At 33.6% G+C, this 12,947-nt stretch overlaps 2 protein-coding genes across 2 annotated transcripts; one reads left to right on the top strand and one right to left on the bottom strand.

The window, feature by feature from the left end:
• Nucleotides 1-7,657: 7,657 nt before the first annotated feature.
• LOC102659699 (protein MAIN-LIKE 1-like) lies at nucleotides 7,658-9,499 on the bottom strand. The gene is made up of 5 exons (XM_006598525.1): nucleotides 9,452-9,499; nucleotides 8,804-9,181; nucleotides 8,298-8,687; nucleotides 8,031-8,195; nucleotides 7,658-7,927 (listed from the first exon to the last, which is right to left on the bottom strand). Exons 1-5 carry the CDS (start codon nucleotides 9,497-9,499, stop codon nucleotides 7,658-7,660), a joined length of 1,251 nt encoding a protein of 416 aa, XP_006598588.1.
• A 619-nt stretch (nucleotides 9,500-10,118) lies between these two features.
• Nucleotides 10,119-11,149, top strand: LOC100787110 (glycosyltransferase BC10). The gene is made up of 2 exons (XM_003545780.3): nucleotides 10,119-10,131; nucleotides 10,327-11,149. The coding sequence occupies exons 1-2, from the start codon at nucleotides 10,119-10,121 to the stop codon at nucleotides 11,013-11,015; spliced, it is 702 nt and encodes a 233-aa protein (XP_003545828.1). The 3' UTR covers nucleotides 11,016-11,149.
• The last annotated feature ends 1,798 nt before the right edge of the window (nucleotides 11,150-12,947 follow it).

The raw sequence follows: 12,947 nt of genomic DNA, 5'->3' as shown, positions 1-12,947 counted from the left end.
GTTTAATTTAAATTACGTTTATTTTCTTTCATTTACACACCAATAATATATTTCTAATATCACCCTCACCTATTAACAAATATCATACATTATTGTTTTTTTCATATTCTAATTAACGTCAATTAATTTTTTTTCTCACATTTACTTACCAAAAATATATTTCTAATACTGCTCCACCTACTTCCTTTCCTATGATATATATATAAAAATACATCATACACATAATTTGTATAAATAATATTATTTTGAAAAATGTTAATTTTATAGTATAATTTCAACAAATATTTTTACGCTTTTTTTCATATAATTTAATAAAATATTTCTTTTTTTTTTCAATACTTTTAATATTTTCAAATTATATCACATACAAATATTAATTTACAAATAATTTATACAATAGATATATTTTATTTTAAATTTGCTTTTTATGCGTAATTCCAACAAACATTTTACATGAAATTACTTTTATAATTTAATGTAATATTTTTTAAAATATTTAAATATATATCTCAAAATTATTGTTGGATCAAGTGGCCATTTTTCTTTCTGGGAATAAGAAATTTGTTGAGGCCATTTTTCTTGTAAAATCCTTTTATAGCCATTTGATGGCTCTTGAAAAAATAAGTTAAAAGTTGTGACTCTTGACAATTTCTTCAAAATTAGTCACTTTTTAAAAGTTGTGACTCTTTTGAAAACTAGTCACTTTAAAAGTTGTTACTCTTAAAAAATCTTCAAAAAACTAGTCACTTTAAGAATTGTGACTTTTGGTAATTTATTTTTTAAAGTAAGTCACTAGTAATCAATTACCATGTGACTCTTCATGTTTAAATTTGAAAGTCAAAACGTTTAGAAACACTGGTAATCGATTACAAGTATTGTGTAATCGATTACACAAGTTTGAAATGATTTGAAAATGTTTTATCACAAGTTGTGACTCTTGAATTTTGAAATTTAACGTTTTAAAACATTGGTAATCGATTACATAATTATGATAATCAATTACAGCTTTGTAAATCAGTCTGAAAAGAATGTTGGCTACTGGTAATCGATTACTATCTTATGGTAATTAATTACCAGAGAGTAAAACTTTTTGGTAAAAGATTTTTCTTTTTGAAAAATTCTCTTGATCAAAATTGTGCTATTCAATATTTTGAAAAAAAATCTTTTTATACTTATCTTAATGGTTCTTGAAGTTCTTACATATCTTGAGTCTTCTCTTGAAACTTCACTTGAATCTTGATTCTTGATTGAATGATTCTTTGATTCTTGAAACTTGTTTGACTTTTGATTCTTGACTTGAGTCTTTGGCATCATCAAAATAAACTTGGAAAGCTTTGCTTCCACAATCTCCCCTTTTTTTATGATGACAAACCTGAAATCAAGAGAATACATGCATGCAAGTTTTGTTCTATCGTTCACTCATCTCTTTCTCCCCATTTCTTTTTGAATTCATGCTTAAATTTAAAACTTAGTAAGTGGTATTATGTTCTTGATTTCTAAAATACCCATTTTTCTCTCCCCCTTTGGCAACATCAAACATCCAAAGTACGTGAAAAAATAAAATCATACATAAATAATTTTAAAACATACACAAAACATAATTTTAATAACATATTTATAAATTTTAGTCATAGTCATGTATTAAAAAAATAACCAAGTTTAAACACATAACAGAAAGACATTAAAATAAATATTTTGAAAATACATATCCACTATCTTAATCAACATAACCTTTAAACATAATCATCAAAGTAAAAAAAAAACATAATAACTCTCAAACATAATCAAATATAATCAATCATCAAACATTTAAAATTAAATTAATTAAATTAAAAATCAACGAACTATGCACAATAATTTCTATTTAAAAAAAATATTCAAATTTCAAATTTCAACTTCCAACTTCCATTTTCAACTTTCAACTTCCAATAACTTCCACTTCCAACTTCCAAATTTTAATTTCAAACTTCCAACTTGTTAGACACAATGACCAAAGACAATCAAAACTTAAGAAAAATCAAAACTCAATTAATCAAATATAAAATATAATCAATATATCAAACTAACAAACACTGAATATCAATCAAGCAAAAACAAACACAAAAAAAAAAAAATCAATCATGTATATTCAAATTCTTTAAACTAAATATAGTTAATTAAACATTGTAAAAACATAATCAAACAATTTTGGAATTATTTTCAATTAGCCACAATAATAAAACTTAACTGAATGCAATAATCAAACCTTGAGATAGTTCAGATGTTACATCTTTTGAGATATTACTGATAATGTTGTCAAGAAAATGTTTTAGGAGATATTATACTCTTTTGCTTTAGTCTTTGATTTCTTGAGAATCATCTTTTCATCATCCAAGTCCTCATTGTCGCTACCTTCTTGGATGGAGGATGAGACTTTGAGTGTTATTCCTCTTTTTCTTTTGTCGCTTTCTTCATTTTGATTGAGTCTTTGCAATTCCATCTCATGTTCCTGAAACTTTTCAAATAATGTGGCAAGAGACATTGATGCAATCCTACCCCGCAAGGGCATTGGATAGAAGACTCCAAAAAGATTGGACCATAGATGCAAGAGAAGGCCCTAGGATTCTCATGAACCTTAGGGTAGATTTCGGGCCCATGGGCTAAGTATGACCCCCTTATCTTTGTACATATTAGATTAAGGTTTCATTATTTTTGGGCCTTGTATTTAGGGCTCCATAATGTAGGTAGAGTACCGTAGAAATATAGGATTTTTCAGCCCTTGTATTGTAGGGCACCTAGACTAGTTTTTGTATTAGGGGTAGTTTTGTAATTTCACATGCACTAAGTGAATATTTGATGTGTGTGTCGGGAAATAAAATTTAATTGAATTGGTAGAAGCCCAATCCAATTAAATTTTAGAGGGGGAGGTGAGCATTTGCTTACTACACCTCATTGCCACATCATATAGTCACACTTTGTGCATGTCCTTCATGCTTTACATGTCTCGTGACACCTAAGCACACTTAGTGGAGAATCTTGGAATTGATCTTGGATTAGTGGGCTGAACCATAACTAAAATTCACTAATCATAATTAGTGAAATTTTGGCTCCAAAGTTTGGCTCCACAAATTCAATTTCAAATTCAAGTGAAATTTGAATTGAAATTCAAATTTCCCTCCAATTTTGTGTGACACTTAGGCTATAAATAGAGGTCATGTGTGTGTATTTTTTTGGGAACTTTGATCATTTGAATATTAAACTTCAGATTTCAGAGCTCTTTTAGAGCATAAAATTTCGTGCTCTTCTCTTCCTCTCCCTTCATTCATCTCCTTCTTCCTCCAAGCTCTTATCCATGGCCTCCTATGGCGGTGAGCTTCTTCTAGACTCATCTTCTCCTTGAAGTGGCGTCTCCTCTCTCTCTTCCTTCTCCATTCCGCTGCCATTCATCTTCCAAGAAGCAAAGAAATCCATTGATGAAGAAGATCCTAGGCCTACAAGCTCCAATGGAGCTTACATCAGACACAGTAGATAGATTTTTAGATTCTATAATGGCAGTTACCATGGAATTTCCTTCTGGGAATAAGAAATTTGTTGAGGCCGTTTTTCTTGAAGTTGTGAAACTTTTCTCAAGATACCTGCTCTGATACCACTTGTTGGATCAAGTGGTCTCGGAATAATTAAGAATGTGGGGTTGAATTAATTATGAACGTGTCTTGACTAATTAAAAATTATCCTTCTTAATGTTACTAGATTCAATTAGGCTTTACTACTAAGTTATGAGGAAATAAAGAACAAAAACAATAACTTAGACAAAAGTAAAGTGGAAATAAAAGTACACAACAGAAAAGTAAAGAGTGTAGGGAAGAAGACAAACACAAGATTTATACTGGTTCGGCCAATACCCGTGCCTACGTCCAGTCCCCAAGAAACCCATGGTTCTTGGGATTTCCAATAACCTTGTAAAATCCTTTACAAGCAAAGATCCACAAGGGATGTACCCTCCCTTGTTCTCTTTGAACAACCAAGTGGATGTACCCTCCACTTGAATTGATCCACAAGAGATGTACCCTCTCTTGTTCTCAGTATTATAACCCAAGTAGATGTACGCTTTACTTGTACCACAAAGAATGTACCCTCCAATGTGTTAAGACAAAGAATTCTTAGGCGGTTAGTCCCTTGAATCTTTGTAAGGGGAAACAAAAGATATCTCAGGCGGTTAGTCCTTTGAAATCTTTTGTTTAAAGGGAAGAGGAAGAATCAAAAGAATTCTCAAGCGGTTAGTCCTTTGAATCTTTTGGCAAGAAGGAGAAGGAAGAATCAAAAGAATTCTCAAGCGGTTAGTCCTTTGAATCTTTTGGCAAGAGGAAGAGGGAATGAAGAAAAAGAATTGCACAAGTTTTTGGCCAATAAACTTTTCTTGAATAAAGAAAGTATTGAACAAAAACTCTTAGAAGAATGCTTTGAATGAATGAAAGAAATCTGAAAATTCTCACTCTAAAATTCGTGCCATGGTCACATATTTATAGCCATTTGATGACTCTTGAAAAAACAAGTTAAAAGTTGTGACTCTTTTGAAAACTAGTCACTTTAAAAGTTGTGACTCTTTTGAAAACTAGTCACTTTAAAAGTTGTGACTCTTAAAAATTCTTCAGAAAACTAGTCACTTTAAGAATTGTGACTTTTGGTAATTTATTTTTCAAAGTAAGTCACTAGTAATTGATTACCATCATAGTGTAATCGATTACACATCAACAGATGTGACTCTTCATGTTTAAATTTGAAAATCAAAACGTTTAGAAACACTGGTAATCGATTACAAGTATTGTGTAATCGATTACACAAGTTTGAAATGATTTGAAAATATTTTATCACAAGTTGTGACTCTTGAATTTTGAAATTTAATGTTTTAAAACATTGGTAATCGATTACATGATTATAATAATCGATTACAGCTTTGTAAATCAGTTTGAAAAGAATGTTGGCTACTGGTAATCAATTACTGCCTTATGGTAATCGATTACCAGAGAGTAAAACTCTTTGGTAAAAGATTTTTCTTTTTAAAAAAATTCTCTTGATCAAAATTATGCTATTCAATATTTTGAAAAAAATCTTTTTATACTTATCTTAATGGTTCTTGAAGTTCTTGCATATCTTGAGTCTTCTATTGAAACTTCACTTGAATCTTGATTTTTGATTGAACGACTCTTTGATTCTTGAAACTTGTTTGACTCTTGATTTTTGACTTGAGTCTTTGGCATCATCAAAATAAACTTGGAAAGCTTTGCTTTCACAATTATATCATTTAAATTATTTATAAGTTTAAATATGTTTTTATTCTTAATAAATACCTGATTTTTTTGTTTATTTCCTAATAAAACAACAATTTCATTTTTTGAACTTCATATTTTATTTTATTCATTGATAAATTAATAAATTTTGTATTTGGTCTTTCATAAATTAATAAATTTTATTTTAGTATTGACTATTAACAAATAATAAAAAATATTAGAGAAAAAAATAAAATTCATTAATTTATCATTGATTAAAAGAATGTATTAACAACAAAAAACAAAATTATTTTGTTAGGAACCAGTGCAAAGAAAAAATTATAAGAAAATAAATTTAATTATTTTTATTTATTAATAATCCAAAATATATTCAAACCTTATTTATAAACCGACACAACTGGTGGGCCAATACCTAATTTAAATAATTCTGATAGAAAATGAAAGATTGGCAGCAACGAATATTCACATAAAGCTAGCATCAAAATGAAAATTTTACTAGTCCCTTTTGTTGTACACACTGTTACATCTATGAATAAGACTGGATATTTTGTATTGTTTCGCATAATATTCTTAATAGAATTATGGAATCAGTTTCAATTTGCTTTTGTCACCTTGCATTTCCATGCCATTGACAGATTTCAAGTCTTCGATCAACTCTCGGGTCTACAAAATAATACCAATTACTTTTACATGTTTTCTAAGACTCGGGTCTACAAAATAATACCGATTATTTTTAGAGTGTTGCTAGGTGCACCCAGCATTCTAAAAAAATGGTAAAATTGTCCTTACTTGGTTTTCCTCTTACGGATCAACTTACAGATCAACTTGATCCGTAAGAGGAAAAATAATAATTTATTAATTATACAAGATATTTAAAGATATTTATTTTATAATATAATTTATACATTTAAAGATATTTATTTCATTAATTATAATATAATTAAATATATTTATTTATTTTATTAATTATAATATATTTATAAATATTGATTTATTATAAATAATTAATTTTTTAATATATTTTTTTAGAATAAATTTGTTTAGAGGATGATATTAAAATACTCAGTCCCATTATAATTATTGTTTAAGGTTATTTTATAGATATTAATAAAAATCAATAAATACATAAAAGATAATAATAATTTTATAAAATTAATATTATCATCATTAATTTATTTTTTTATTTTTATAATTAATCATATCATTAATACTATAAAGAATATAAAAAAAATAATTAGTATTATATTAAAAATTAAAATACTAACTACTTTATAATACATTTTTTTACATGATCATTAGTATAAGAGGGAAAATAGTAATTATAAGAGAATTTAAAAATATTAGTATGTTATATAAAATAAGGATCTTAGATAACGAATGATGTTCATTTTTTGTTTAATTTTTTTTTTAGGAAAATATTAATTTATTTTTTTGTATGACCTCTACTCATGATGTTCATTTTTTGTTTAATTTATTTTTTTCTACACCCTTTTCAACTTCTTTATTTCAATTATATTTAAATTTATATTTAAAATTATTTTTTATTAGTTGATAAACTAAGTTAACTAGACCATTTATAATAATTTACATATACTATAACTAAGTTAACTAGACCATTTTAATAACACGCATGTATATAGACACAAATGGAATACACAATCAATGGAAATAAATAAAACTAACATTACTAATGAAAATAAATAAAACCAACAATACTTATGAAATGAGTTCATGTACAATATTTGTATATACATGGAATATCAATATAAAATATGTAAATAAACTACGCCTGATCCGTGCGCCGCCTACGTCTAGACCTAACATATACTAGATGGTCCTGTGTCACACTCCTGACCAACCTGAGACATTCTTCGATCACCTCTTGTGTCGATGAGCCTGGCGTGACCACCCCTAGACTCAGATGACACTCCAACCTCTCAGCAATGTCATCACAAACTTCCTGTTACATACAAAACAAACTGATTACACAAATTATTATGCAAATATTGAGGTAAATGACGTAAATTATTAGTATTACTTACCACTGCATGTCTAGACTCCTCCAAAAATGTCGACGATGCTCCTGGCTCCGGCACGTGAGGGATATCCGTCTGCGGGGCCTGAGGGACGACTCGGGGCTGCGGGGTGTGACCATGAGGCAGAGGATCTAATGCGTGGCCTGGTGTCATGAAAGGATGAGAGATGCGGAAGAACCAGTCCATGTAGTCACTGGCACACTGACCTGGCACAACACACACCTCACCTGCTGGAATGATATGATCCGAGTAGTGCATCCACCTGTCGTGTATATCATCATACGACACCCATGAATCGACAGGAGGAGCAGGAATGGTCTACGTGTATCCAAACTGGCGCACGACCCTCTCTGGTCAGTAATAAACAACAACAGGCCCCCAGCGCAAGAGACCGGAATAGCATGATCTGACGTGGAAGTCCGGGACCGATCGGTGCTCCCCATATGAGATCCAACAGACATCTGGAATCTGGAGTCGGTTCAAGCGCTCCATGTATGCCGACGTACGAATGCTCTTCACGGTCTTCTTCGTCGCAATCCACCTACACGCACGCGGAGAATCCTCGTCGTACTCCTGATCAGCAGTGGAGTCCGCGACTGACGGAAAGTGCTTGTAAATCCAACACTACAGATGTAATATCAAAATTATAAACATTAATAATGAAAGTGTAACAAAATTTAAAGTTGAACATTGCTGAGCCTGAACGAATGAAAAACATATTTGTTACCTGCAGTAGTGTGATGTAACCGCCAAGTTGTTGGCTGTGGCTCATAGATGCATCATTCAGCTGGTCGTACATATGCACCAGAGCAGTCACTCCCCAGGCGTACCTCTCCGTCATACTGGGGTCACGAAGGTCCTCCAAGTAGACAACATGCACATTGGTTGCACTCTTGTTAGCAAACAGAGTGCAACCCAGAAGATGAAGAAGATATGCGCGAGCCGCAACTGTCCAATGACCTGCCTGGCATCGGCGCTCATATATATCACGTACCCATTGCAGGCGTACGTACGGCCCACGACACTGGGCTGTCTCAGCCCTGGCAGACTCTGCAGAGACCATCAATAAGTCCACCAGCATCTGAACCGCATCGTCCACGTGCAAGGGCTCAAAGGCATGTAAGTCGCCAACCACGGGCAGATGGAGAAGCGAGGAGACGTCGTCCAACGTGATGGTGAGCTCTCCCACTGGGAGATGGAAACTAGACGTCTCCCGGTGCCACTGTTCCACAAACGCGGACAAAAGTCCCTGATCGCCGGTGTCTACAGAGCACGCGATCAGAGGACTTAGTCCTGTACCAACAACAAGTCCCTCAATGGCAGGGACAGGCCTGCCTAAACTATGGACCTTCCTCCCATGAGAGGATAACTTCAACTCAGGAAGCTCTTGAATTGAAGTATAAAGGAACGCAAAATTCGTTAAAATCATCATTTAAAAGAAAACTAATTTCAATCATAAAGTATAATTTACAAGTAACTAAAAATAAATATTATAAATACCTCTCCCGTCCATATGCTATAAGCAACGTGATCCGCATACTGGGTCAACACGGATGGGTTGCTCGGACCACCCGGAAATCCCTCATGCTCATCCTCAGCAGCCTCCGCGCCTGTGTCCGCAGGAATGTCTACCACAATGTCCTCAGAATCAGCTGATGCCTCCATCGGGTCATCTGGAAATACATCAGGCTCAACATCTGGCGCAGGGACCACTGGCTCATCGTGCACCACAGTCACAGCGACTCGCTGCCTCCGTGCGGATGCAGTAGGCCGTCGACGCTGCGGAGCATCATCAGAATCATCACGATCTTCTCTGCCCACACCTCTGCCATTAACCTGACCTAAGGCATGACCTAATCCTCTGGTCCTAACCACGATCTGCAAATGAGTACCGCAAATTCAATCACCGATTTCATTCACTCAAATTTCATTGGTCTAACACAAGTTTCATTGACTGAAAGTTGCGCAAGTTGTCAGGCTTTCATTGATTGTAGGACATGTATGTCAAGAAAGGCTACACATGTCAGGCTTTTATCGGGTTAGTTTTTATTTAGTACACTATATGATTGAATGGAAATTGATTATGGATCCTAATATTATTGATATTAGATTAACAAAGCAACCATTGTTGAGGATGCCATCACCTACATTGAACCCCGGCAAAATATTGTGCAGAGTCTCAGCTATGAGCTTCATGAAATGGAAGAAACATCAAAGGAAATAAAGCCAAAGAAAGAAGAAATCAATCTTCTTGAAATGGAAGCAACTCCATATTGTTTCTTGATGATCCTTTATTCCCTCTTGATCCTTGGGTTTCTGGCTCATGCTTTGTTCATGATCTTATCCTTAGTCTTTATAAATTGTTTGTTCATGCTATTAAATGTGGTTTTTCTTGGTTACTCTAGTGTTCAAAACTGATTTCCTACACAAAATTTGTGGCAGTTTTGTGATTCTGCTCAAATTTATGACAGGTAGCAATTAAAAAGTTGTAGAATGACTAATTCAGTTTTTCAGTTAACAATGTTTATTAATGCTATCATATTTATTAAAAGAGAGCTTTTTTTCAGTTGTAATTTTTCACCACCTTTAGTTTTATTTACGTACACTTTTTGACTTGTGGTTATTAGCTGCTGACAGTTATTGTATCATTTTTCAGTGAGGTGTGCATGTTTTAATAGGTTTTGTACACTTTATTATTGTAGTTGTAAATTCTTTTCATGAATTAAAATTATAATCAATGAAGACTTTTGGTTCATAGATTCATTTTGCCAGCATTTTATTTATACAAACTACAAAAAATAGCATTGAGTCATTAATGCTGGTAATAGGTTTGTGATCATCAGACTTGGTTTGAAAGCCTACTTAATAAATAATCTAGAAGAGGACATTGAAATGCAGATAACAAAATATCAACTCCCCATTCCTTGATATGTTCAACGAATTGTGCAATGGTTTTCAATTTTGATGTTGTGACAGTTAGACCAAGAATAGGTTTAAGGTTAAATATTGTGTATTGTTTTTAGAAATTTCTAATCAGCCTTCTCCTTCACAGGTGGCAGAGTGGGGAATGATGCGTATGTGTGATGCTGAAAGAAGATTTATGGCTAATGCATTGCTTGATATCTCAAATGAATGGTTTATCCTCTTATCGGAGTCCTGCATTCCCCTCCAAAACTTCAGCATTGTGTACCTTTACATAGCACGCTCAAGATATAGCTTTATGGGTGCAGTTGATGAACCTGGTCCTTATGGGAGAGGACGGTATGATGGAAACATGGCACCTGAGATCAACATGAGTGACTGGCGAAAAGGCTCTCAGTGGTTTGAAATTAACCGAGAACTAGCTCTTAGGATAGTTGAAGACAATACTTACTATCCTAAGCTCAAAGAATTCTGCAAACCACACAAATGTTTTGTTGATGAGCACTATTTTCAGACAATGTTAACAATTAATACTCCTCATCTTTTGGCAAATAGAAGCCTCACTTATGTGGACTGGTCAAGGGGTGGTGCTCACCCAGCTACCTTTGGGAAGGATGACATCAAAGAGGAATTCTTCAAGAAAATTTTGCAAGATCAGACATGTCTTTATAATAACCACCCATCTTCCCTTTGCTTCTTATTTGCAAGAAAATTTGCACCTAATGCTTTGGGCCCTCTTTTAGACATAGCACCCAAAGCTCTAGGAATTGGAAAAAGGCATAGCTTCTAAGCTACATCATTGAAGGAGCACACGCTGACAGAAGCATGTTAGTTAGCCATCTGCTAACTCTGTTTTAGTCGCATGATTCATCATCTAATCTCCCTGCTTTGCAGAAATTTTGAGTTGCTCCTCCAGCATTTAGATGTCTAGAACATTGAATCTAAACCATATTTTACAGAAATAATCCACATTGACCAATATGTTTTTGTTGACCAGTTCTATAAAAAGCTAATAATGTCCTAAATATGTTGTGAACGTTGAAATTGAAGTTAGTAGTGTGACCACCGGATAATGAATGTTTTCTCCTTTTAAGACATGAATAAAATTCAATGTCTTTGTTCAAAGCAGAGGAGGTTGGGCTGCTTTTTGAAGCAACCTACCATCAATTTTTGAAGAATGAAATGATTGCAGGCCTTTGAGCTTTAGAGGGAGCAAAAGAAGTTCATAGGCATTAGGCAGGTGAGTTAGGTGAAGCAATGATTTCCCATTTTCCTTTTTCTCTCAAGGATCAACTATTGATCAAGTTTTAGGGATTTGTCCTAATCATGTTACTTTTGAACTTAATTTGCTGAGGTAGTCTAGGCGTTTGAATCAGTTTTTCGATACCACATTCAGTTCTAAGTAGCAATTACATAAAAGGCAATTACATATTCACATTAAATCAAATTGAAACAGTAGATATTCTCCAAAATGACACTATTTATCAAATATTTAGCATACATTCAGAGGTGATCCTAATAACCAAAATTCCTAATTTCAAAAAAAGCTCACAATGTATCAAATATTTGGCAATTTTTCAATTAAAATGAAGCTGTGAGTTTTACGGATCACCTGATCCGTAAAGCTCACAGCGACTTTCCGATAGCGGTTTACGCCATTGCCGACAACACAGGGGAAAAAAAAGAAAAGGTTCACGGTGCTTACCTCGACGGTGGACAGTAACCTCCTCAACAACGGCGTTGCTCTTCGCGGAAGCCTCCTCGATGCACCACCGCAACAATGGCGGCAACCTCAACGAAGAAGAAGAAGAAAAGCTCTGAGGTGAAAAGAATGAAGCGCAAAGAAGTGCTCTGACGTCAAGAAGAAGAGGCGCAAAGAATGAAGAAGCAGGAAGAAGAAGCAGAAAGAAGAAGCAGAAGCGGAAACGCGGGGGAGAGAAAGAGTCAAGGTTTTTTTTTAAAAAAAAATTACTGAGGGACATTATGGCCCTTTCACAACCATTGCTGGGTGCACCAGCAAAACTACTGGGTGCACCTAGCAACACTCTTATTTTTACATGCTTTCTAAAACGATTGTTGCATGAAGATATTTTTTTTATCATTAATAAATTATAACAGGTCCCACCAAGCTGGGACAAAGGAGGAAAATTGTATTAAGTCATCACCGGTCAACAAAAAGTTTTAAATATAAAAAAGAGTAATTATCAGAAAACAAATATAAATCTCAAATATACATAAAGGAACATGAACATAATTTAGTATAAATAAATTCAAGATATCTAACATCTTACACATATTTAATGAAGACTTTAGTATATTTAGTCAATTTCGGTGACTGACTTATTGATAGGTTGCTGAAAAATAAGAACGTAGCTTCGTGTGTGAGGTCAAGAAGGATACCTCTAGAAAAAAGAGAGAAACAGACAAGTTTGTTTGGTAAATTTTTCGATATCCCTTCTGTCAATTTCATTCATATATGTATAGCTCTACACACTTAGACATAAAACAGAAAAGCTCTAACACATCCTATCATTGCTTGACACCTGTACCACTATGTGATCCCCTAATACAGAAAGCAATGATAATGCAATTCCACTGTAACAGAACTGCTTTATTTAGCACTACTAGAGTAATTGCCTAGAGTAAATGCCAATGAATGTATTCCTCCCAATCCGTGGGCTTTCGGCTAGTGTGTCTGGGCCTCTGGTGCTGAGTGCTGTCA

This window comes from Glycine max, chromosome 15 (assembly GCF_000004515.6).
Source record: "Glycine max cultivar Williams 82 chromosome 15, Glycine_max_v4.0, whole genome shotgun sequence".
Taxonomy (NCBI): domain Eukaryota; kingdom Viridiplantae; phylum Streptophyta; class Magnoliopsida; order Fabales; family Fabaceae; genus Glycine; species Glycine max.
This window is presented reverse-complemented; position numbering and strand designations above follow the sequence as displayed.